Below are 22,922 nucleotides of genomic sequence, written 5' to 3'. Positions count from 1 at the left end.
CATCTCCTAGCACACAGCAGAGCCTCCCAGCTCCCTGTCACAGGACACAACTCATCCCCTTCTGGCCAGGTAGTTAGCCTCCCTGCCTCTACCCTGACACCAGAACAGGAGACAGAGGCTGGGCGGGCGGCTTGGGGGATGCATAAGAAGGAGAGGGCTGCCTACAAACCTGCTGACTCGGGTTCCACAAGGTGCTGCAGGAAGCGCAGCGGGGGAGGCCCCAGTCTCCAGTGTTTGCCCCTGCTCTCAGGCCATTTCCTGCTCGGATTTGGGAATTTTCAGGCCTAGAGGGAAAGTCCCTTGAAAGGAATATTAGAAAGAGAGAGAGAACACCGGATCCGCCTGGAGAGCGCGGAAGGAAAGGCGAGGCTCTGTCCAAAGCCGGCGCGCTGGAGGGAGGGAAGCGGTGAAGCCCGCGTTACTTTCTCGAAGGCTTTGGCGTTGAGCACAGCAAACAAGGCGACTGGAAGACGAGCGGAGAAGACCAGCCCTCGGGGTGGGGGCGGGGAGGCGGTTCAGTGGGCCTCTGGAGTTTGTGTGTCTGTCAGTGCGCGCGCGCGCGCGCGCGTGTGTGTGTGTGTGTGTGTGTGTGCGCGTGTGTGTGCATCTGGCGCCTGTCCAAGGTGATTTCCCATAAACCACATGCCTCACAAGTCCGCTTAAAAGGCTGTGCCGAGGAGCTGGCCAGTGGAGCCCGGCTCGGGGAAAGTGAAAGTTTTCCAGGGGGCTCTCTGCGCCGCCGCGAGTCCCTCCTCACTCCTGGGACAGCAGCGCGGCCCTCGGCTGGGGCGTGGACTCTGCAGCGGCCAGCGAGCGAGCGAACGAGAGAGCGAGGGCGGCCGACGCGCCCGGCCGGGACCCAGCTGCCCGTATGACCGCGCGGGGCGCCGCCGGGCGCTGCCCTCCCACGGTAAGCGACGGCCGTGGCGCGGGGCCCTGGCCGGGCTGGGGTGGGAGCTCGGCGGCGCGGCCCCTGGGAGCCCGCTGCCCGGGCGCGCCGACTGCCGAGGCTCTTCCGCCCCGGCAGCGGGCTCCGGTTTCCATCCCATCTTTGCGCACGGACTGCGCGAGGCCCCTCGCGCTCTGGCTGGGACCCGAGACGGCCCTGCAGCTACTCGTGGGGCTGCGGCACTCCCTCGGGAAAGGGAAGGCTGCTCACCCCCATTGCATGGAGAGGCACACTGAGCCACCCGCTGGCAAGAGAAAGGGGCTCGCAGCCACGGAGCAGAGGCTGCGTCCCTGACTCTCTCCCTTCTGATCAGCCACCGCCAAGGGACAGGCGGAGTGGCTGTGCGCTGAGGGTGGTGCCTTCCCAGCGGGCATTCCTCATGGGCCAAACACATGCTTCTAGGTCCTGCTGGGGAGTGGGCGCTTCTGGATGGGGAAAGTTCAGGGGCCATCCAGCTTATAGAATGCCAAGGCAAAAGGAAGGTGCAGGGCAAGCCACTACTTGTTCCGGTTCACAGAGAGAAGCTGTTGGGCACTTGGGTGGCTGGATCAAGTATGTTTTGTGGGAGGCGGCGTCCCAGAGTTGCATGGGGCCAGCTCTGAATCTTCCTGCCAAACCTGGTTCAGTCCGTTGGGGAGATCCTGGGCTTAGTGGTGGTAGAGGAGGTGGAAGGAAGGTTTGGGGTTGCAGAACTGTGGACAGGGACAGCGGGCTGCTCAGGACTGCATGGGGACTGTCCTGCCCCAACCGTGGGGCAGCTCCTAGATGGCACAGGGTGGCACCGTTAATGGACAGTAAGTGGTCTTCCAATGGGTTTGCTTCTGAGGAATCCTAGAGGAGAAACCCAGGGGGGAGAGAAGCAGAAAAATATTTGGAGGATAAGGGAGGGGGTTGCAGGTAGGGTAAGAGGGAAGAGCCCTTCCACGGGGGAGGAGGAGCCCAACTGAGAGAGAAGAGTTGGGGTTAGGAGGGGAAATCAGGAAGGGTGAGGTGATAGGCAACAAGACAAACAGGGGCTGGAAGTGAGACCACGAGGAAAGAGGAGGAAAGGAAAGGTGGAAAGAAAGAGGCTGGTTTTAGACAGGGGCAGCCCAAGGGTCCACTCATGCTAAGATCTCTCCAGGGACCTTGTTGATGGGGAAGATAGAACAAGATAGGAGGCAGGTGAGGTTGGATAGCTGGGCTGAGATGTCCCAGCATCTCTCTGAGACTGAAGAGATTCCTGTGGTTACCCCAGAGGCCAAGGCTGGTGGGTGGGAGGAAGAAAGAAGCGGGGAGAAGAGCCGGCCCAGCCGGATGCAAGCTAGAGTGTTAACCCTTTGGTGCCTGTCCAGATCCTCCTCTGAGGCCAAATCAGGGCCCCAGGTGCAGGGTGGCCCCTTTGGCTACCTTCGAAGTCAGCCTCCCACATGGTGCCTGAAATAACTCCAAAAGCCAGGCAGCCCTTGGGGTTAAGCATTGCTGTCTCCTTGCTGTCCTCAAACATCAGTATCTTGAAATGCGTGCGGCAAGGCCGTCTTCCTGAGCATCCCCTCCCCCATAGGCCCTTTCCTCCATACCACTGACAGCTGGGGCTCAGAGCCTCAGGGGCAGCCAGCCTGGGGCAGAGACATACCTTCTGCATGGCCCAGTTTCCTCCCATGGGTCCTGAACTGCAGGTTCCTGAGGGCCTGGGCATCTATTCCCACCCAGAGCTACCTCCTCAACCATGCAAAAGAGCCCAGTGTTTCCTCCATGACTGCTCTCCCTCTTCCACAGTCTCCCTCCCCCAGGTCAGACCAGGACCCTCACCAGATCCCTGTGCTGAATGGCACTGGGCCATCTTGTGCCTCTTTCCTCCAGGCCTCTCCTTCCCTCTCTCTGCCATCAACTTCTCCCCATCTTTCAAGGCCTCACTGTGGCCCCTCCTCCCTGCAACCTCCCTGGAGCCCAGCCAGGGCCTCTCCTCCCTAGTAAGAGCTGACAAACGTTTGGGCTTTTAGTTATATGTAAATCAGCATGTTGTTGTGGACTGTTTCATAGCCTCCAATGTGCTACTTGTTTGCAGTATTTGTCTCGTCATCTGAATTACTGAGGCAGAGCCCAGAGCCCAGAACCCAGGAAGGTGCCAGCCCGCACCCCATCCTGACAGCATTTCCTTGAATCTGCCAGGAGGCAATATCCAGCTTCGGAAAGAAAACCCAAGGGTCTTTCTCTGCCTCTGGCTGGAGAAGGGGAGACCTAGAGCCAGGGAGAGGGCTAAGGGGACCTTGGCAAGAAGGAGGGAAGGGGAACAACAGGGTGTCCGGAGCCTGTCCCATCACTCTGGGGGTAAGCAGCTACCGGGCCAGGTGGGTGCTGAAAGAGGGGAGAGATCTCAGAAAACATTCTTGCAATGCTAAGAGCTGACTGGCTGGATGCAGAGCCTGATGGGGCTCCGATAGGCAGGTGCCAGCCAGGGATGGTCTAGAGCTGGCACTGCTGCCTCTGATTAATCGGTTGGGCTCTTTTTGACACACATACCCAGGCTCCAAAGGTCTGTGGTGCGGGATAAGTTCCCAGTGAAACTGAATTGGGGCCCCTGGTTTTTCCAGTAGCAGAGCCAGACCTGTGTGGAATCAGGTAGGAGGAAGGGCTGGGCCCAGGCAAATACCTCTGGCTCCAAGTCTGGAAGCCAGCCAGTGCAAGAACATGAACTTGAGAGGAGTGGGCAGCTCACAAGATGCCTGGCTCAGTGTGTGATATTGCAGAGACAGAATAATGGGTAGATGCAAGTCCTGCATTCAAGGAGTTTCCTGTGTAATTGACATTTAGACTGGTAGGCATACCTCCCATGTCCTCATTAGAAGTTCAGTGTGTAGTAAGGCTTGGCCTGGGTTAATCTGGGAAGGCTTCTTGGAGGAGACGACATTTGGATTGTTAGCGAGGGAGAGCAAGGTTGTGCGTGGCTGCTAGGAAATCCTGAGTAAGGTGGGTTTGGGGAATGCTGCGTTCTGGAATGAGGGGCAGGTCTGTAGCATTGTGGGTCTGAGGTCCTTGCTTTTCCACCCTCAACAGGGCGTGGGGGTTCCTGGGGAGTGTGAGAGCTGGGGAGAAATTATGCCCTCTCTGTCACAGACATGGCTGGGCCGCCTGCTGCTGCTGGCCTGTCTCCTCGTGAACAGGAGTACTACCGAGGAGGTGTCGGAGAACTGTAGCCACATGATTGGGAACGGACACCTGCAGGTCCTGCAGAAGCTGGTGAGTGTGTGGTCCTGCCTACCTTACCTTCTCCCCACTGGGCTAACGGAGGCAGGAGTCAGGGAGCAGGGCCAAAGAGAGTGGCTGTAGGCAGAGAAATATGGCCATGCAGGATGTGGCTCGTGGCTCCCACTAGCTCCACGGATGTTCTTCTCACTGACCTTCTACAGGTCAATGCCTCTGAGCCCCCCCTCAATCCTGAAGCCCTCTCCCACTCCCCTGCAGGCGGTGGACAGGGTGGACTTCTAGCTGGTTGCCTAGGTTAACGATTGCCTGGAATGTCAAACGTGGACTCTGCAAAAGTTTGTAAAGCCAGCTCTCCCTCGGTGGGATGCTTCCTCTGAGGAGCCAGCCCAGTCTGCCTGCTGTGTCCAGATGTTGCCTCTAGCTCCTGGACTCCCAGATGTGCCGCCAGCCTGGCACCAGGGCCTCAGCCAGATTTGGAAGGGAGGCTCCCGCCTAACTCCCAGCCCTCCCCCCTCACTTCCCTGGCTCTTGCCTGAGCCCTGGGCCTGGGATGGCCTGGTCACCCAGGCCATGAAGGAGCCCGTGCCTCACTCTAATCGTGCCAGCAGAGTCGTCAACAATTTCAAACGTGGTTCAGCCCGGCAGAATCAGGTTGCTGTCATGGCTGCTGTCCTGCTCCGAAGAGAATTTACCATCCCTCTAGCCAGCCAGGCAGTGGGGAGCACCACAGGCTAAGGCCAGCTCCAGGGCCCTGAGCTTGGAGCCCATATGCCGGGCCTCCTGCCTCTATTACCCCCTACACTCTTCCTCCTGTATGTAGCTGCTGCAGCAATCCAAGGTAGACCAAGAGCCACCACATTCTCTGAGGCTTAGAATCACAGACCACTGCTCTGAGGGCCAGTAAGGGCTTTAAGGGCATCTAGCCTCAGTCCCTACAGATCCTGAATCCCCAGAGCTTGTCTAGCCTCTGCTTGAATTCCTTCCAGGACAGGGAGCTCACTACCCCCCACGGGAGATTATGTCCTACATTAGATAGTTCTTCCTTATAACAAGCTGGCATCTGTGAGATGTCAGAGTGGGAGGTACAAGACAGAGACTTCTTGTTCTTCTATAGACCTCCCCTGGGCACGTGGAGGGCACAGGTCTTCCCCTAGCCTTGGCTCTGTCTTTCCAGGTATGGCTGGGGGGAGACGGATGAGGATCAAACCCTGATCCATCCGGAAACTCGAGTCCCCGTCCTTAGGCAAGCTCAGTCGAGTGCAGACACCCTGCCACCACTGGCCTGCTCTCTCTTACAGATTGACAGTCAGATGGAGACCTCGTGCCAAATTGCCTTCGAGTTTGTAGACCAGGAGCAGTTGGTGAGTCATGGCTGTTTACAGGGCCCATGTGCCAGCATGCATGAACTTCCCAGGGTGGGTGTATGTGGGAGCATGAAGGCAGGAGAAGTCCTAGAGCTGGGCAGGGTATGGTGTAAGGATCCCTGGTACTCAGGTCTGGGGTGCCAGGGTCCAGGGCTGAGCTGGGCAGGGCCCAGGCCTCGAGTCCCCTGCTGCTCCCTTCTGCTGGCCTGGCACATGTCAAGGTCTTACTATGCGCCAGGCACTTTTGATCCTGACTATGTGGTTCACTCTTCTTGTTCATGAGAGGTTAAGGGAGAGAACATAGGTAGTAAGTGACTTGAACGCGGGCAGGCTGGCTCTAAGGCCTAAGGAAAACCAGTACTTCTTCTGGGTCAAATGTTTTGTTTAAGGACGTCACCTCCATCCAGCAGACAGACCAGCAACGAGGGAATCAGTCCAGCCCTTTCCCTATTCCTCCTATCCCACACCCAACTGTGTGCTGCTGGTTCTACCTCCCAGCATCTCCGGCTTCTGGGCCCTCACCCCATCAGTTGCTTGGACGATTTCAAAAGCCTCCTAAATGGCCTTCCTGCATCCAGTGCACCCCTCACCCCACCACTAGTGGGCGAGCTCTCTGAACCACAGCCTGTTATCTTCACCACCTCCCCCAAACCTGGAGACCCCTCACTCCAGGAGAAAGCCTAGGTTGTTTAGCCTGGGGTTCACAAGCTCCAGTCTCTATCACACGGCCCAACCCACTACTCCCATTCCCTGTTTCTTCCTGCCTCCAAGCCTTTGCACAAGCTCTTTCTGATGCCCGTAATGCCTTTCCAGCTGCTCCCACCCCAGCCTTTATTCCACGTCTGTTCTTCTTTGTGCCTCCTAGAAAATCACCATCGTGCCCAGAATTTGCTCCCATCTCCGAGCTTCTGCACACCTGACCCATACACATTTCTGTTAGAACTGGAGACCACCTCATGGTCCAAGGAGTAACCTCGGTGTTCCACTCACTCACTCACACCTTACCAAGCATTTACTACTAGGAACCTACTGCACCGGGTGCTAGGAATACAGAGCTAAAAGCCGAGTCTTCATTGAGGCACCCACCATCTCTTTAGGGAGACAAAACACTGAGGTCATTCTTTGGACCCCGAGGTAGTCTCCAGTATCCCCGTGGCCTGGAGGATTAGAAGGAGCCGTATGGTAAAGGGCTTTGTGTGAAAGCAGGCCAAAAGAGGCTCAGAGACAGAGAAACAGAAGTTCCCCAGAACCCACCCTACCTGTACACCTTCATCCTGACTAAAGCCTCATCTTTCAGAAATCTGAGGATCTCTCTGGTCAGAATCCACATTTCCTTCCCTCTACCACAATCCCCAGCAGCACCAGATCGCAACAAGGGAGAATGAAAGCCAGCTGAGGGCAGCGTTCTCCTTCTTACTGGAGTGGGTGGCCCCTCTCCTCAGGAGTAAGGGTAGGGCAGGCTGCAGCCCTCCATCTGCCTGGGATGAGGGCATCCAGCACGGAGCTTGGGCTCCCAAGTGGCATCAGCCGGGTCGTCAACTCCAGGTTCTACTTTTCAGAACGACCCCGTGTGCTACCTTAAGAAGGCCTTTCTCCTGGTGCAAGACATAATGGAGGACACCATGCGCTTCAGAGACAACACCCCCAATGCCGCTGTCATTGTCCAGCTCCAGGAACTCTCTCTGCGGCTGAGGAGCTGCTTCACCAGGGACTATGAAGGGCAGGACAAGGTAGGAGGGCCCTGGAGCCAGGAGCACTGAGTCGGGGAGGGCAGAGGGCAGCTGCGGTGGTACCATCCCTACCCGTAGGCACAGAGGCACTCGCTGGCCTCACCCATGTCATTGCTCACTTGCTCTCTCACTCACGTATTCATCCCATAAACCTTTGCCGAGGACTCACCGTGCGGGAGGCACAGTGCTAAGCCTTGACGATGTCTCAAGAGCAAGAACTACATGGTTCCCACCCTCTTAGAGCTTATAGTTAAGTGAGGTTGGCAGCCATTAAACAAACAATGACACAAGTAAATAGAATTTTAGCCCGTGAGGACTGTTCATTCATTCAACAAATAGTTAATGAGTGCTTATTGCATACCAGGTATTGTTCTAGACTCTGGGATACAGCTGTGATCAAACAAAATTCCCCACATTCATGGAGGTTACATGTAGGGGTGGTGAGACAGTTAACGAAATACGTAAGTAAAGTGTCAATAACTGCATTGCAGAAAGAAAACCAGAGAGGGAAGACCCGAAGCAGGCAGGTGAGGGAGTGAGCCAGGAAGGAGAAGTACGTGGGGCTGCGGGAGAGAGAAACAGGACTTGGATTTAAAAGGCAGTGGGAAAGGAGAGAGAGGGAAGGCTTCTGAGTAAGAAAATATTCACTTGAGGTCCAAAGATGAGTAACAGGAAGAAATAAGGCTGGTCAGAGCATTCCAGAACAGAGAACGCTGGGCACAAAGCCCTAGGTGAGCAGGAAAGTGCACGTTCGGCCCCCAGGTGTGGTCAGCACGGCCAAGGCAGGGGAGTGAAGGGGAGAGAGCCAGGGAGGTGGGAGCCAGATCACCTGGGGTCTTAAAGATGGGGGATTTTGTCTAAAGAGCGAGGGATCCAGTCTAACTTGCGCTGGGAGACCATTCTGGCTGCTGTGTGGGCCATGGTATGTAGGGAGCAGGGATGGAGGCTGGGCGGCCAGCAGGAGGTGCAAGTCCAGGCGGCTCGGACTAGGGTTGTGCAGTGAAGGTGACACAAGGGGACGCATTCCTGAGTTTAGAGAAAGAACCCGAGCACTTGGTAATGCAGCGGCCGTGAGTTGTCGAGGGAAGGGAAGGGTCATGATGGTTTTGTCTCCAGCACGTGGAGTTCCCGTGATGCTGAAATGGGGCAGAGCAGGTTTGGGGGAAGGGCAGGAGTTCAGGTTGGGGTACATTACACTTGAGATGTTCGTGAAATGGCCGAGTGGAGATGTCGAGCAGGCCGCTGGACGTATGAGTCTTGAGTTTGGCTGGTGATAGACAGACGTAAGTGGTGTTGGTCTGTAGGTCATCGGTGAAGCCAGGGGACTGTATGACACTGCCCACTGTGAGAAGAGAAACAGGCTCAGGAAACCCAGCATTTATTTAGAACTCAGGCACCGGAGGGGGCCTGGCAAGGAGGCTGAGGAGCGGTCTAAGGGGTGGGAGGGAACCCAGGAGAGTGTGGGATCCCTGAGCACGTGAAAAAGAGCATTTCCAGATGGGAAGAGTAGTCAACTTTATCACACGGGGTTTGAGAAGCCAAGCAAGAGAAGGGCTGAAAAGTGTCCAATGGATTTGGCAACGTGGAGGTCGCTGTTGGAGGCAGGTGCCCGATCAGTGAACAGAAAGTGAGGACGTAGAGGCAACACTGTGGAAGAACCTGGCTCCAAAGAACGGCAGAAAAAGAGAGGTAGCTGGAGTGAGTGTGGGATGGAGGGAGGGAAGACTTTTAAATAAGAGAGGTATTAGATCTGTGGTTTTCCAATGTTGAGGTTCGTAAGAATCACCTGGGAGCTTGTTTAAAATGCAGATTCCCAGAACTTCCCTGGTGGTCCAGTGGTTAAGACTCCACGCTTCCACTTCAGGGGGTGCGGGTTTGATCCCTGGTTGGGGAACTAAGATCCCGCATGCTGCGTGGCCAAAAAATAAAAATAAATAAAAAGGAAGTCTTCATTTAAAAAAATGCAGGTTCCAAAGAAAACACCTTCCTTTTAAATAAAAACTCAAAAAACATTTTTTAATAAAAAAATTTTTTAATGCAGATTCCCAGTATGCACCCCTAGAAAGTCTGATTCACTGGGTCTGTGGGTGGGCCTCGGAATCTGCATTTTAGCAAGCCGCCCACCCTGCACACTGTATGGGATGCTGGGGGCAGGGGGCCAGACCCCAGGAGCGGGGAGCCAGTGAAGCTGGAGGAGCTGGTCTCCTGAGGAGCCGGCAGGGGAGGGATTCAGAGCTCGGGAGGCAAGAAGACACAGACTCTGTTGAGACAGGTAGACATTGGGACCTTCTGGCCTTGTTTTCTCTATGAAGTATGAGGTGAGGTATGAAGGACACAGAGATTTTATAAGAAAGGTGAGAAGAAGCCACTTTCCTGTTCCTTACAATTGCCCTGGGCGGGAGGCAGGCAGGGATTGTTGTTTTGACTTTACAAATGAAGAGATGAGCCCAAGCTGGAAAGTTCGTTTGGCCAGCGTTACGGAGCTGGTGAGTGATGCAGTCAAGTCCAGGTGTTCCCATTCCCGCATTCATTCTCTCCTTTATCTGGTGAACATCTACTAAGGGCCCACTGTGCACAGTCCCTGGGCAGCCAGTGATGCCTTCAAGGACTTCAGCACCTAGTAAAGCCCGTAGTTCTTCCCCAGGCAGGTCAGTTTAAGGAAGGACTTGGGAGTCATCGGCAGGTGGGCCATAGATGTGATGAAGCCCTGGGCACAGTGTCTGGGGTGAGAGTAGGGGTGGGCCCAGGACTGAGCCCTGAGGAGTGCCAGCCTATGGAAGTCAGGTGGAGGGGGGCAGCCTGGTAAGGAGACTGAGATGGAGCAGCTCAAGGGGTGAGAGGAAAACCAGGAGTGTGTGAAGTTTCTCAGAGCTCCAGGGGGTGTGGGGAGCTTGGGTCCCACGAGCAGAAGAGAAAAGAGCAGCTCAACAGGCATAGCTGGGGCAGCCTTGGCTCTCCTTCCAAGATACACCAGTGCCAGAGAAGGACCCACAGCCCCATGGCCTCCTCCAGGCCATTCTCCTCACCACACAGGATGATCTCTCTAAAAGACTGGAATCTTATGCTCCACTCACCTCCCCAACATCCCCTCAGTTCTCTTTGCTCTGCGGATAAGGTTAATGGTTCTTTTTTTAAAAAATAAATTTATTATTTTATTTTATTTATTTATTGTTTCTGGCTGCATCAGGTCTTTGTTGCTGCACGCGGGCTTTTCTCTGGTAGCGGCGAGTGGGGGCTACTCTTCATTGCGGTGCGCGGGCTTCTCATTCTGGTGGCTTCTCTTCTTGCGGAGCACGGGCTCTAGGCACGCAGGCTCAGTAGTTGTGGCTCGCAGGCTCTAGAGCGCAGGCTCAGTAGCTGTGGCGCATGGGCTTAGTTGCTCTGCGGCATGTGGGATCTTCCCGGACCAGGGATCGAACCCGTGTCCCCTGCACTGGCAGGTGGATTCTCAACCACTGCGCCACCAGGGAAGCCCAGGTTAATGGTTCTTGGCATGGCCTACAAGGCCCTGCAGGACCTGGTCCTTGCTGACCTCTCTCAGCTGCATCTCTTGTCACTTTCCTCCTAGATGGCTGTGCTATAGCCACTGTAGCTTTCTTTTCCATCTTCTAACATTTCAGGCTCTTTCCTGTGTCAGGACCTTTGCACAGTCTATTCTCACCACCTGGACAGCTCTCTCCAACCCCGCCTCCTTTCCTGGTTAAGTCTTGCTCATCGTCTGGTCAGTTCCTTGGGGACTCCCCCAGGCCCTCATTTAGTTCCCCTTGTTATACACTCTCAGATCATTCTTCTTCTTTTTTTTTTTTTTGCGGTACATGGGCCTCTCACCGTTGTGGCCTCTCCCATTGCGGAGCACAGGCTCCGGATGCGCAGGCTCAGTGGCCATGGCTCACGGGCCCAGCCGCTCTGCGGCATGTGGGATCCTCCTGGACCGGGGCATGAACCCGCATCCCCTGCATTGGCAGGTGGACTCTCAACCACTGCGCCACCAGGGAAGCCCAGATCATTCTTCTTATGACTCACCACACTTGTAACAATATGTTTAATAACGATGCCCTGTTGGACTCAATGTCCAAATCGGCCAGGGACCACCTCCCTGTTGTTCACTGCGTGATTTCCGGGTAGTTACCAGATGCCTGGCACATTAATATGTGTTAAATGGAGCCATGAATAAATGATAAATTTCACCAACTCAGGACATAGGGGTCCTGCAAACCAGGGTAGAGGGGAGGGAGAAAACAAGAGAAAAAGAAGACAGATGAAAGAAAGGCCAAGGGAGTTTGACAAACAAGCTAGAGACGTGGGACCAATGCTCATCCTCATCGAGGGGGTCTCTGCTCTCCTTCTAGGCCTGTGTCCGAACTTTCTATGAGACGCCTCTCCAGTTGCTGGAGAAGATCAAGAATGTCTTTAATGAAACAAAGAATCTCCTTAAAAAGAACTGGAACATTTTCAGCAAGAACTGCAACAATAGCTTTGCTAAATGCTCCAGCCAAGGTGAGCACAGAAGGGGCCAGCAAGTGTGGGGATGGGGAAGGGCATGTGGAACAGAGCTGCATTGGGAGGTGATGCATGGGGCTGGAGGGACCCCTGGGAGGCAGCCTGATTGCTCCTCGTGCTCCTGTGTGTGTAGACGTGCTTGTTTTGTGTACATATGTGGCTTCATGTATCTCTGGGTGGCCCTAGGCACATGCCTTTCCTGACATGTGTGTGCATGCACACCTACATATGTTTGCATGTTGAGGCATCAAGAAGGATCATGCTGGTGGCTGTGAGATCAGGGAATGGAAAAGGGGGCCCTCTCAGAGAGCCCTGTAGGCATGGAGGCTTTCCCACCGGCTCTGCAGGCTGGCTGAACGTATGGGGGGTACCGTGGAGAGAGCAGAGGCTCCATCGGGGATTCAGGGCCCTTGCTCCGGGAGCCCTGCTGCGAATCACCAGGATACCCTGGCTCCAGAAGCCCCCAGGATGCCTTGAGTGTCCCCTCAAGGGACAAGGCTGGATTTGAAGTCTGAGCATCATTCAAACTCCCAGTGCTGGCCCAGCTGCACACATGTCTACCCTGCGTTGTCCTCGTCTCTGCGTCCTGTGCCACGTGTGCCCACCTACATTCAACCTTGCTCCCCGAGGCAGGGGCTGAGGCCCTGCGACCTGCCAATGGCCAAGTCCAGTCTCGTTGCTTCAATCCCAAGGCCTCAAGCCTTGGCCACATTCCAGCCCCAGCCTGTTCCCGCCTGTGGCCGTGACTGTTCAGCCCCCTGCTGTGCATGAAACCACCTTGCTGCTTTCCAACCAACAGTGTCTTTGGGGCTTGAGGGTGTCTTGTGTTAGTCCTGGAGGCCACTACTCAACCTCCTGGCTGGCTGTTGTCACCCCTGGCTTGGCATCTGGCCAGCTGGAACTCCAGGAAGGGCTGTTCTCTGGTCTTGCCTGACCCCAACCCCCAATCTGTGTGTCTAAACCCCACTTTTTGCTCTTTCCTGCAAAGAACCTTCCTGCAGTTTGCACCTTCCCTGTCTAAGGCCTGTGTCATGAGCATTGGCTCCAGTCCTGTCCTCTCCTCAGCCCCAGGGCTGAGTTAGGGCATGAGGGGACCCCCAGACCCACATACCCCTCTCCATCCCTCTGGGAAAGCTGTGCTGGAGGCTGGTGACTCTATCTCCTCCCCGTCCTTCTCTCTCCCTCTCTCTGTGGTTCTTTCAGATGTGGTGACCAAGCCTGATTGCAACTGCCTGTACCCCAAAGCCACCCCTAGCAGTGACCCGGCCTCTGTCTCCCCTCAGCAGCCCCTCGCCCCCTCCATGGCCCCTATGGCTGGCTTGACCTGGGCTGACTCTGAGGGGACAGAGGGCAGCTCCCTCTTGCCCGGAGAGCAGGCCCTTCGCACAGTGGACCCGGGCAGTGCCAAACAGCGACCACCCAGGAGCACCTGCCAGAGCTTTGAGTCACCAGAGACCCCGGGCTTCGAGGGCCACCCCACTGGAGGTTCACCTCAGCCCCAGCCCTCTGTCGGAGCTCCTGTCACTGGGACGGAAGACATTCTTGACTCTGTGCTGGGCACTAACTTGGACCTGGAAGAGGCCTCCGGAGAGGCTAGTGAGGGTCTTATACCCCAAGGGGCAGAGCTTGCCTCCCGCATGTTGTGGAGAGGCAGCGTCCAGGCAGAGACTGCCAGGACCAGCCGTCTCCTCTCAGCATCTTCACCACTCTCTGGGTCAGGAAGGGGCTGGCAGCCTGCGGATGTAACTAGCACACCACTGCCCATGGTGGGCCCCGTGAGACCCACCGAGGCCTGGAGTCACACACCTGAGAATGCAGACCATTCATCTGCCTCGCCCAGAGACCACCAGGAGCCAGGCTCTGCCGGGACCCCAGCACTGCACCCGCACGGCCTCAGCAGTCCCTCTGCCCCCTCTTCTCAGCCAAGGCTTCCCAGAAGCCATTCCTGGGGCAACGTGCTGCCCCTTGGGGAGCTGGAAGGCAAGAGGAGCACCAGGGACCGGAGGAGCACCGCAGAGCTGGAAGGAGGACAAGCAAGTGAGGGGGCGGCCAAGCCCCCAGCCCGTCTTAACTCCGTTCCTTTGACTGACGCAGGCCATGAGAGGCAACACAAGGACCCCTCCGACCCCCAGCTCCCCGGCTTTGTCTTCCGCCTGCTGGTGCCCAGCATCATCCTGGTCCTGCTGGCTGTCGGTGGCCTCCTGTTCTACAGGCGGAGGCGGCGGGTAAGAAGAGCCCGATGCGGGAGAGCAGGGCTCCGCGTGGGGGCAGGGCACAGCCTGGCTGGAGGAGCAGGTCGGAGGACGACTTGGGCTCAGACTGGGTTCTTCAGGCGCTGAGAGACAGGAGGCTGACTGAGCACAGGGGATGGGAGGTTGAAATGAAGGGTTTCTTCAAGAACAGGGAAGGCTCAGGCTTACAAGATGAACCAGTAGGGACTGGGGCAGAAGAGTAGGAGACACTGTGCTTGGTCTAAAGCAGGATGAGAACCCAGATGGGAGGGGAGATGGAGGAGGAAAGTGATGTGTGTGAGGTCAGGGCAGGGCATTGCCTGGCAGCTCTGCAGAGCTGGGGTATGAGGATAGGAGAGGCCTCTGGAAGCCCCCTGGCCCTCTGGCTGATCCAGAGTGGGGAGGCTTGGCAACGCTGTCGTAGAGTCCCTGAGCAGCCCTGCCTGAGGATGGGGCCACGGCGTCCCCACGCTCCCTCAGCTCCTCGGTGAGCCTGCTCTTTTCTGTCCCCAGAGCCATCGAGAGCCTCAGACAGTGGATTCTCCCATGGAACAACCGGAGGGCAGGTGAGAGGTTTTTTTTTGGGGGGGGGGGCTCTGATAGGCATGGGGGGCCTGTCTTGGCATTTATTTCCCATCTAGATTTGGAGGAGACGTTCTCCCACTTGCTCTAAGGAGATGAGGTTCAGAACAGGATTCCGGGGTGGGTGGGGAGAAGGAAGGGTGTCTCTTCTTTCCTAGCTATCTGGGACTTTTCCTAGTTTCTTCTTAGGGTTAGGCATTTCTGGGTCTTCTAAATCTGGGAGGGCTGGAGCACGTGTGTGCGGGCTTGGGGGGCAAACTTAGGGGATCCCCTCACTCCCTGGCCTCTGCTGAAGTCTTATGCCAGCCTGTGCTCTGCCCGCAGCCCCCTGACCCAGGATGAGGACAGACAGGTGGACCTGCCAGTGTAGAGGGAATTCTAAGGTAAGACTGATCTGGATCTCTCGCAACCCCTTAAAATTAGTTACGCCCAAATTTTCCAGTCACCCTAACTTGTTTGTGGTACCACCAACTCCCCGGAGGCACCCACACTTGACTCCCTTCTCTCTCTCTCTCTCTCCTACTCCCTTTTCCATCTATCGCCAGGTCTGGCCAACCCTCTTCTCCCTGAGTCCTCAGGCCTCCCACTGCCCCTTCATTCCCTCCACCCCATTTGAGGCCAGGCACTGCCAATTCTGTGTCGGGCTATTATTTCTGCACTGGGCTTCTACTTTTGCTGCCACCTTCCATCGCAGAGCAACCAAATTGTTCTTATGTAAGGTCTTTAGCCTCTTGGGGAATTTCAGCAGCTCTGTATCACCAACTACTTCAAACCCAACATTCTCAGCTTGGCACCCAAGCTCCTCCAGCAGCTGCTCCTAACACGCACCTCCTGCCAGCTTCCTCTCTGTCTGCGCCCTGATTTGACCCTTCTTCCCAACCAAGATCATTTCTACTTCCTTGCTTTTAGATGCAAGGAGCCATAGAGGCTTAGTCTTAGAAGGGCCCTCAGAGGTCATTTGGCCTAGTGTCTCTGCATCCCAGATGGGGAGTCAGCCAGCTTCTGGTCACACACTCTCAGTCGCAGGCAAGCTCCCTGCCCTCTCCCAGTAGCACTGTAGGGAAGTCCTTCCTCACTAGAGGCATAACTGGCTTCCCTGCCCCCTCCCCATCCTCCCTCATGAGAGCCCTCCAGTATTTAAAGTCAGTTATCCATGTCCCCTTTAAGAATTCTCTAAGCTAAGTGTGGCCAAGTCCCTCAAACATTCCTTATATGATATGGTTTTCAGACCCCTCACCATCCTGTTCGCCCTCCTTTGGACACACTCGTTTGTCAATGTCCCTCTGAAAATGTGGCGCCCAGCCCTGGACACAGTGCTCCAGATGTCTGACCAGCTCAGAGTACAGTGGGACTGTTACCTTCCTTGATCTGGACAGTGTTCTTCTATTCGTACAGATTAAGATTGCATTCGTGTTTGTTTGTTTTTTGAACAACCACATCATTCTGTTGTCATATGTTGAGCTTGTGGTCTATTAAAGCCCCTAGTTCCATTTCCCATAAACCTCTGTCAAGCCGGATCTATCCTGTACTTGGAGAATTTAATGTTTTTACCAATGTGCGGGAATTTATATTCGTCCTTGTTAAAACCACCTCGTGGGCTCAGACCTATCATCCGAGCCTACTGAAACTGTTTTAAATCCTAATTCTGTCTTCACAGCCCTCCCAGTTGTGTCTCCTGCACATAGATGAGTGCCTTCTGTTGTCCTCGCCCATGTTTTTGATAAACGTGTGACTCTTATCACTCCTCACCTTGGGCTCCCCGATTCCAGGCAGCCCACGGCCCTCCTCCCTTCCTTCCCCTCAGACCGCAGTCAGGCTGCAGGAATCAGCCCTTCCTGACGGTCTCCATCACCCTCTGGTTTCTCTTTTAGCTCGTACTCCTCTGCTCTTTTGTATTGGTTAATACTATATCGATTTGCACTTACTTGGATATTGTTTGTTTTTATACATTTTAAAATCTTACTTGATGCATATGTGTACGTTCCGTACCCCTAAGAAGTCTGTAAGCCCCTTGAGGGCAGGGACTATGTCTTCTACTTTTTTTGCATTTCTTTTTCTATCCTGAGTCCTAAACAGAGAGGGCTTCTTCATCCTCGCTAAGAACTCAGCAAATGCTGACTGATTGGCTTCAGGGCTGACGGGCCGATTGGCCCTGGCTGGCTGTCTCTAACTGTCCAGCCTTCTGGTTGACCAGTTAACCAGCTAACTAATTGACTCTGACCGGCTGACCAGCCGGCTGGGTGACTCTGACCACATACTAGCTAGTAACTGCCTAACTGGCTAGTCGCTTGGTGAGCTGATTGGCTAACTGGCTGGCTGGCGGCCTGCCTGAGTTGCTCATTGGCAGGCTGGCTGACTAGCTGGAGTGAACCCATTCAAGTTTCCAGCCACATCCCATGCCAAATGCAAGCCAGCACTTCAGGGCCTTCTCATGTGTAGAGTGACAGGTCTGGGCCACTCCTAGCGAGATAGGGGATCTGCCAAATGCCGAAAACCAGGGGAGCCTATTTAGAAAACAGCAAGAGGTAACACATCTGGAATCCTGGGGTCACCTTGTTGGTAGGGTGAACGAAGATGGGTCAGACGGGACACTGGCAGGGCTGCGAGAATGACGCATATCCCGTCAGGACCGGCAAGTAGAGGATGGACCAAGGTCCCTAGGGACTTCACAGCTCAATGCTGTACCACCCTCTGACTGGTCCCCTGCCTCCGCCCTTGGTCTTGGCCCTCTGCCTGCCTAATCTCAGGCCCTCCCAAGCTTTCCTCTTTCTCCCCTTAAAATTTCACTTAGAGAGGAACCCAGGGCGGGGGCCACATCCAGACCTCCACTTGGATCCAGCCCTAAAGTGGTCTCCAGGCCAGGCGGCAGGAGCCTCAGGGAGACTCAGGACCGGCCTCAAGACTTACTGCTGCTCTAGGGAGAGAAATGACAGGGGGAAACACAGAGGCAGAGGTCCGAGAGAGGGACCCTCAGAAAGGAAACGTGGACACCAGACCCTCCACTCCAAGGAGCCAAGACATAGGGGCAATGGGCTGGAGGTTGCCCATTTGGTTCTCCTTCCCTCCTGGCCCCAGCAGGGCCTGTGGCCTGGCTGCACCCAGCATGGCTCATGTCCAATTTATGGTCCTCCCTTCTTCCCCTTCCAGAACATGGGAATGGGCTGGGAGCCAGAAGCTGTGGTCCTATCCTTCCTCCTTACCCATCACGGGTTTTGCTAGTAGGGCCCATGGACAGTCCGGGAGGGAAGCTCCACACTGGGTCCAAAGTCAAACTGTTGGATGGAGTCCAGGGGATTTCTGCTCTGGGAACAAAGCGTTCTGAGGACAAGGATGGGGGAGGGCTTGGAGAGAGCAGGGCCCTGACTCTTACGGATGATGCAGGGAGGCAAGTCCCTTGGTCCATCCGGCAGGAGGCTGGCTTGCTTAGGGGTTAGCACGCCAAATGGCAGGGTGGGAGTTTCCTTGTCCAGAACTGCCTCCAGTTCTTCCCCTTCAGATACCTCTGCCCTGCTGTCCTGAATATCATGTGTGATGACCCTCTGTGATAAGTGGTGAGGAGGTGGGAATGAGCAATTCCTCTTCTTTGCTAGAGTTAGCAGGATTCACTTTTGATTTTTTTAGACCAAGGACAGTGAGATGGTCTTTCCTGAGGAGGGGTCTAAGGACATGCAAGTCCCCCTTTCCGTCCCCGTCAGACCCCTCCACTTGAGCAATGCCCCCTACCCCAGCCCTGCTGAGACCTCTACCAGGCCCTGTTACCTCCCGCTATGGTCCCTGGTTCCCCAGGAGGAGGTAGGAGGTGAGGCCAGTCTGCCCAGTGGCTTGGGCTGCTGCCAGAGAAAGCTGCCCGGTCCCTTGTGGTGTCTGGGATGGCTGGGAAGGCGAGGGAAAGGGTGGGGGGAGTCCTGTCTGCAGCACCACCAACGGCCCACAGGAATGCTCTACCTCGCCCACCCATGTCCTCGGCGACCCCTCCCTTCACTCCCACCCGGCTGACCAGCCTTTCTTTCTCTCCCCTACAGCTGGGCGCGCAGGATAGTCTCTCCATGCGAGGAGACGTTATGGGGATATCCACCACCACCCCTCCCCAGCCATTCTCCTGGGAATGTGGCCTGCCTACCATGAGAGCTCCTGGACTCAGGAGAGCAAGACTGGACCAGAGCAGCGAGGCTGGGGCCCTCAGCCCTCGACCCTCAGACTCTGGACTGACTAAGAGAGGGCTGGAGGTGCCCCCCACGCTGCTATTTATCGGGGGCCCTGGAGGCTCCCATCCGCTTGAGGAAGGCTGGGAAGCCCGGCTGAGGACCCTCTGCCCCTCAGGGGCTGTGTCCTCCTCCCATCCCCCTCCAAGCCAACACCTGGGCCAGGGACCCAGAGGCCCGTGGGACATGGGAGAGCAGGGTGGGCGCTGAGGAATGGAAGAGCCCTTGTGCCCGAGGACCCGCCTGGTGCCAAGATCCCAACACCGACAAGCAGGGACTCGTCTCCAGAGAGAGAAGCATGAGATTCGCAGGGCAGGACAGTGTCACTGGATTTCCCGTAAAGGTGTGTAGCCCAAAAGACGGGAAGAGAAGGCTTCTGGGCCTGCTGGTCTGCACGGACAGCCCAGAGTGGGTCTGCACCCTCCACTTGCCTAACTGCCCTCTGCTGGTGGCCAGGCGGGGAGGGGATGCCAGCCCTACCCTCAGGACCTGCCTGGCTTGGCTCGTGATGCCAAGGGCAAGACCAAGCTCTGGCCTCGGTCGGCCCCAGCGTCCCCCCAGCCCTGCCGGAGCTTCTCCAGGAGGCCGCGCAGAGGCTCTCCTCATGAAGGAAGCCATTGCACTGTGAATACTGAACCCGCCTGCTGAACAGCCTGCCCCATCCATCCCCGAGAGCAAACACCTATCCGTCCTCCCACCCCTCCAGCCTCTCTCCCCAGCTTCCTGCACTGAGTGCCCGAGCTGGCCTCGCCCATCGACTGAGGGAGCCCCTGAGCCCCGACCTTCTGCTGACCCGGCTCTGAATCCCTGGGGTGGATTAGGGTGGGAGAACTGCCCGGGCCACCAGCCAGAGCTGGTCTTCAGGCTGCGTTGTTCGCCCAGGTTTCTGCATCTTGCACTTTGACATTCCCGAGAGGGAAGTGACTAGTGGGAGGGAGAAAAGGAGGGCAGGGACAAACACAGAGAGAGGCTGCAGGGTGAGCTCTGATGGAAAATAGGTCTTTGAAGTTAAGGGCATGGCCCTGAGGTGGGGGAAGGGGTCTGCACCCCTGACCCCCCAGCCTGTGCTCTTGCCCTGTACCAGGCCCCTGCCCCAACCACAACCCCAAGGCTGCTGCTGGCTGGCACCTGGGGTGAGTGGTTGTCCCTGGTAGGAGCCCGGGAGGCAGTGACACCCTCCAGCTCTCATCCCACCCCTCGCTAGCACCATCTCTCTGACCAGGCAAGCCAGGGTGGGAGAGGGACTTGGAGAATCCAGGCATCTGCTTCCAAGTCTGCCTGAGGGCCTCAGCTTCCTGGGTCAGCCCATGGCTGTGGCTCTGAGAGTTGGGCAGCAGGTGACAGGGCTGTTGATTACCCTCGGTCCCTTTGTGCTACTGTGTCCCTCCTCTCCTGCTGCCCTGGGCCCTCCACTGAGAGACCCTGCCCTACTTGGCCACTGGACTGGGGCCTAGGAGCTTCCCTTCCTGCCCTTAAAAGTGAGGGTCCGCTGGTCCCTGCCTCCCCTGCCCTGTTGCTGTCAGCTGAGGGAAGGGCAGTGGAGAACTTTCCCCTTTGGGTCCCTTTTCCTAGTCACAGACTCTATATTTGATACGAAAAAATATATATTTAAAAGTGGAAGGAAAAAAACCCCACAGAAAAAGCATTCCTCCCTCACGCCCCACCCCTTAAACGTATGGTGTTTTAAAGGTCGTGAAAGCAAGTCCAATCCATCACAGAAACTCTTTGTGGGCTCTTGGTGACACAGGAGTGGGAGGGGCCTCAGAGCCCCCTCTGGGCGGCTCCCCAGCTACCTGAACAGGAACCCTTCTTTTCTCTGAGAAAGCCGAGAGGGAACATTGGCTCACGCACTGTGAGATATTGTTTTTATACTTGGAAGTGGTGAATTTTATATGAAGTCATTTAAATATCTATTTAAAAAATAGGAAGCTGCTTATATATTTAATAATAAAAGAAGTGCGCAAGCTGCCACGTGTGAGTCATGGGAAAAGTTGCCTTTGGTGTGTGAATGGCAAAAATGGAGTCGGAGGGGTGAGCAGTAGCTGCTGGGTGAGACCCAGCTCAGAAAGCATTTTTCAAGGTACGGGGGGGAAGGAGGGTTCTCTCCAACTTCCAGTCTTGTTACCAAAACCTCCTGCATTATCGCTGTCCCAAACACATTCATCTGCATATCTGTTTAATAGGAAAACGGACAGAAACCAGCCAAACGTCAGGCCTGCCCACCAGCCCCTGCCCCAGCCCAGCCTAGCCCAGCATGGCTGGCTGGGCTCTGTCCAAGGGCCCAAGGGGCCTGTAAGGATGAGGCTCCTTGACCACTGACCCCTGCTGTCCGGGTCCTAGCAGGCTCTGAGGTGAATGAGCACTGTCTCTGTTCTGGGAACTAGGGGAGGCTGGCAGAGGGAGAGCCAGCAAGCTCTGTGACTGGCCTTAAGCCCTGATCTTCCTTCTGGGAGTGGAGAGGAGACCAAGGATGCAGACTTCCAGGGGCAGAGGGGTGTTGGGAAGGTTCAGAGTGATTGAAGGCACAGCATAGCCCAAACACACACCCTGGGCAAGGCTGGGATAAAAAGGGGCCTCCCCACCACTAAGAATGTGGTGGACAAAGTTTTGCATCAGTGGTTCTCAACCCTGGCTCACCTGAAACTAACTTAGGTTGTTTCCAAAAATACTGGTACCCAAGCCCCACCCTAGATCAACAAAATGAGAATCTCAGGCGTGGGGCTTAGACACCAGGCATCAGAAATTTTTCAAGACATTTCAAGTAATTCAAATGTGATCCTGGATGAGAAGCATGTAGAGCTACACTGTCTGATATGGAAGTTATTTGGGTTTAAATTAATTAAAATGGAATAAAAGTAAACATTCAATTTTTCAGTAGTACTAGCCACACTTCAAAGTTCAATAGCCACGTGTGGCTACCATGTTGGATAACACAGAAACAGATCATTTGCATCATCTCTGAAATCATATTGGACAGCGCTGCACAAAAGTTTGTGTCCCCAGACTTAGGAGACCAAGGTTATAGGGTCAGAATGGGCACCAAGCAAACACGCCTGGAACTAAGTACCCAGGTATCTCAGTTACCCCTCTCTGTGCCCTGAGCCCCCACTACCACCCTGTCTCTCATCATTTCCCTTAAGCTAGCTCTTCCCTTTCTATCAAAAGCTCCTCAGAAAAGATTTTTGAAGAAACTTATTCATATTTTTTTCCTTCAAGTCACAACTTAAAAGTTGCCTCCTCTGAGAAGCCTTCCCAGCCTGACCCAGGTCCCGGAGGCCCCCCCTAGCTCAATTCCTTCCTCCCCTGTTCTCCCACAGACTGAGAGCCTGTTTATTTGTCTGTCCCGCCAGGCCACTGACTATGGCAGGAACTGTTCTGTATCCCTCCTTGCATCCCAGCACCTGAGAGTATCTGGCACACAGTAGGTGCCCAATAAATGTCCATCAAAAGGTCAATACTGAATGCATGACAAAGGTATAGTAAGGCAAATTCTGACCAGATTTAATGGTGGCCTTTTCTAGGGGCTTACTTGATATTAACCAGTGGAATATATATCCAATAACTACAATTCATTAGTAGAGGAGGTATTTTCAGCAGGTCTCCCTGGCTTCTGTTGGAGACGGGGCTAGGTTAGAACCCTAACTGATCACTGGGCAATGGATGGAATGTAATTTCAAGGACTTTAAGCAAGGATTGGCAAACAAACAAATGCCCCTGCCCATCACTTGCCTTTCCAGAGGCCCCAGGAGGTATCCAGAAAGAAATGCCAGAGAATCTCAGTAGCCTTTCCTGGGCTTCATGTGCTGCAGGTGCTGCTTCAGAAGTGTCGTATCTGTGGAACGACATCAACTTTGGATTCAGAGCCAAAGAACTTAAGCCATTGGCTTGGATCTCTTCCTGCCGTGTGAACTTGGGGAAGTATTTAATCCCTTTGAACCTCAGGTTTCTCCTCATCTTTAGAACTGGCTTAAGAATACAAGCCAGGTATACCTGGCCTGAGGTTCAAATGCAGGGACAAACCCCAAAGCACCTTGTGGACTCTAAAGGCTGCCCTCAGATAAAGTGTGTTCTGATGCTGCCCCTGCCAGCTGGTCCCATGGTGCCCAGGCCAAACACAGCTCCTCTCTGGGCAGGCACTGGGGACCCAGGATGCTGCCAGAGCCTGGCTGTACTCAGCA

The 22,922-nt window shown here is 55.3% G+C and overlaps 1 protein-coding gene across 4 annotated transcripts; it reads left to right on the top strand.

Moving 5' to 3' along the window:
• The first annotated feature begins 344 nt into the window (after window positions 1–344).
• On the top strand, window positions 345–20,722 carry CSF1 (colony stimulating factor 1). Of its 4 annotated transcripts, none has more exons than XM_030868959.3 (9): window positions 345–910; window positions 3,986–4,168; window positions 5,434–5,496; window positions 7,059–7,229; window positions 11,579–11,726; window positions 13,824–13,954; window positions 14,474–14,526; window positions 14,867–14,925; window positions 18,565–20,722. In XM_030868959.3, exons 1-8 carry the CDS (start codon window positions 872–874, stop codon window positions 14,910–14,912), a joined length of 834 nt encoding a protein of 277 aa, XP_030724819.1. In that variant the 5' UTR covers window positions 345–871; the 3' UTR covers window positions 14,913–14,925; window positions 18,565–20,722. The 4 variants fall into 4 exon arrangements, with proteins under 4 accessions (XP_030724819.1, XP_030724815.1, XP_030724820.1 ...); XM_030868955.3 differs by having other exon boundaries at window positions 347–910; window positions 12,933–13,954; XM_030868960.3 differs by having other exon boundaries at window positions 348–910; window positions 4,046–4,168.
• Window positions 20,723–22,922: the final 2,200 nt, after the last annotated feature.

The sequence above is a fragment of the Globicephala melas genome, chromosome 1 (genome assembly GCF_963455315.2).
Source record: "Globicephala melas chromosome 1, mGloMel1.2, whole genome shotgun sequence".
Classification (NCBI taxonomy): domain Eukaryota; kingdom Metazoa; phylum Chordata; class Mammalia; order Artiodactyla; family Delphinidae; genus Globicephala; species Globicephala melas.
The sequence above is the reverse complement of the archived record's forward strand: the minus strand, read 5'-3'. Positions and strand labels throughout refer to the sequence as shown.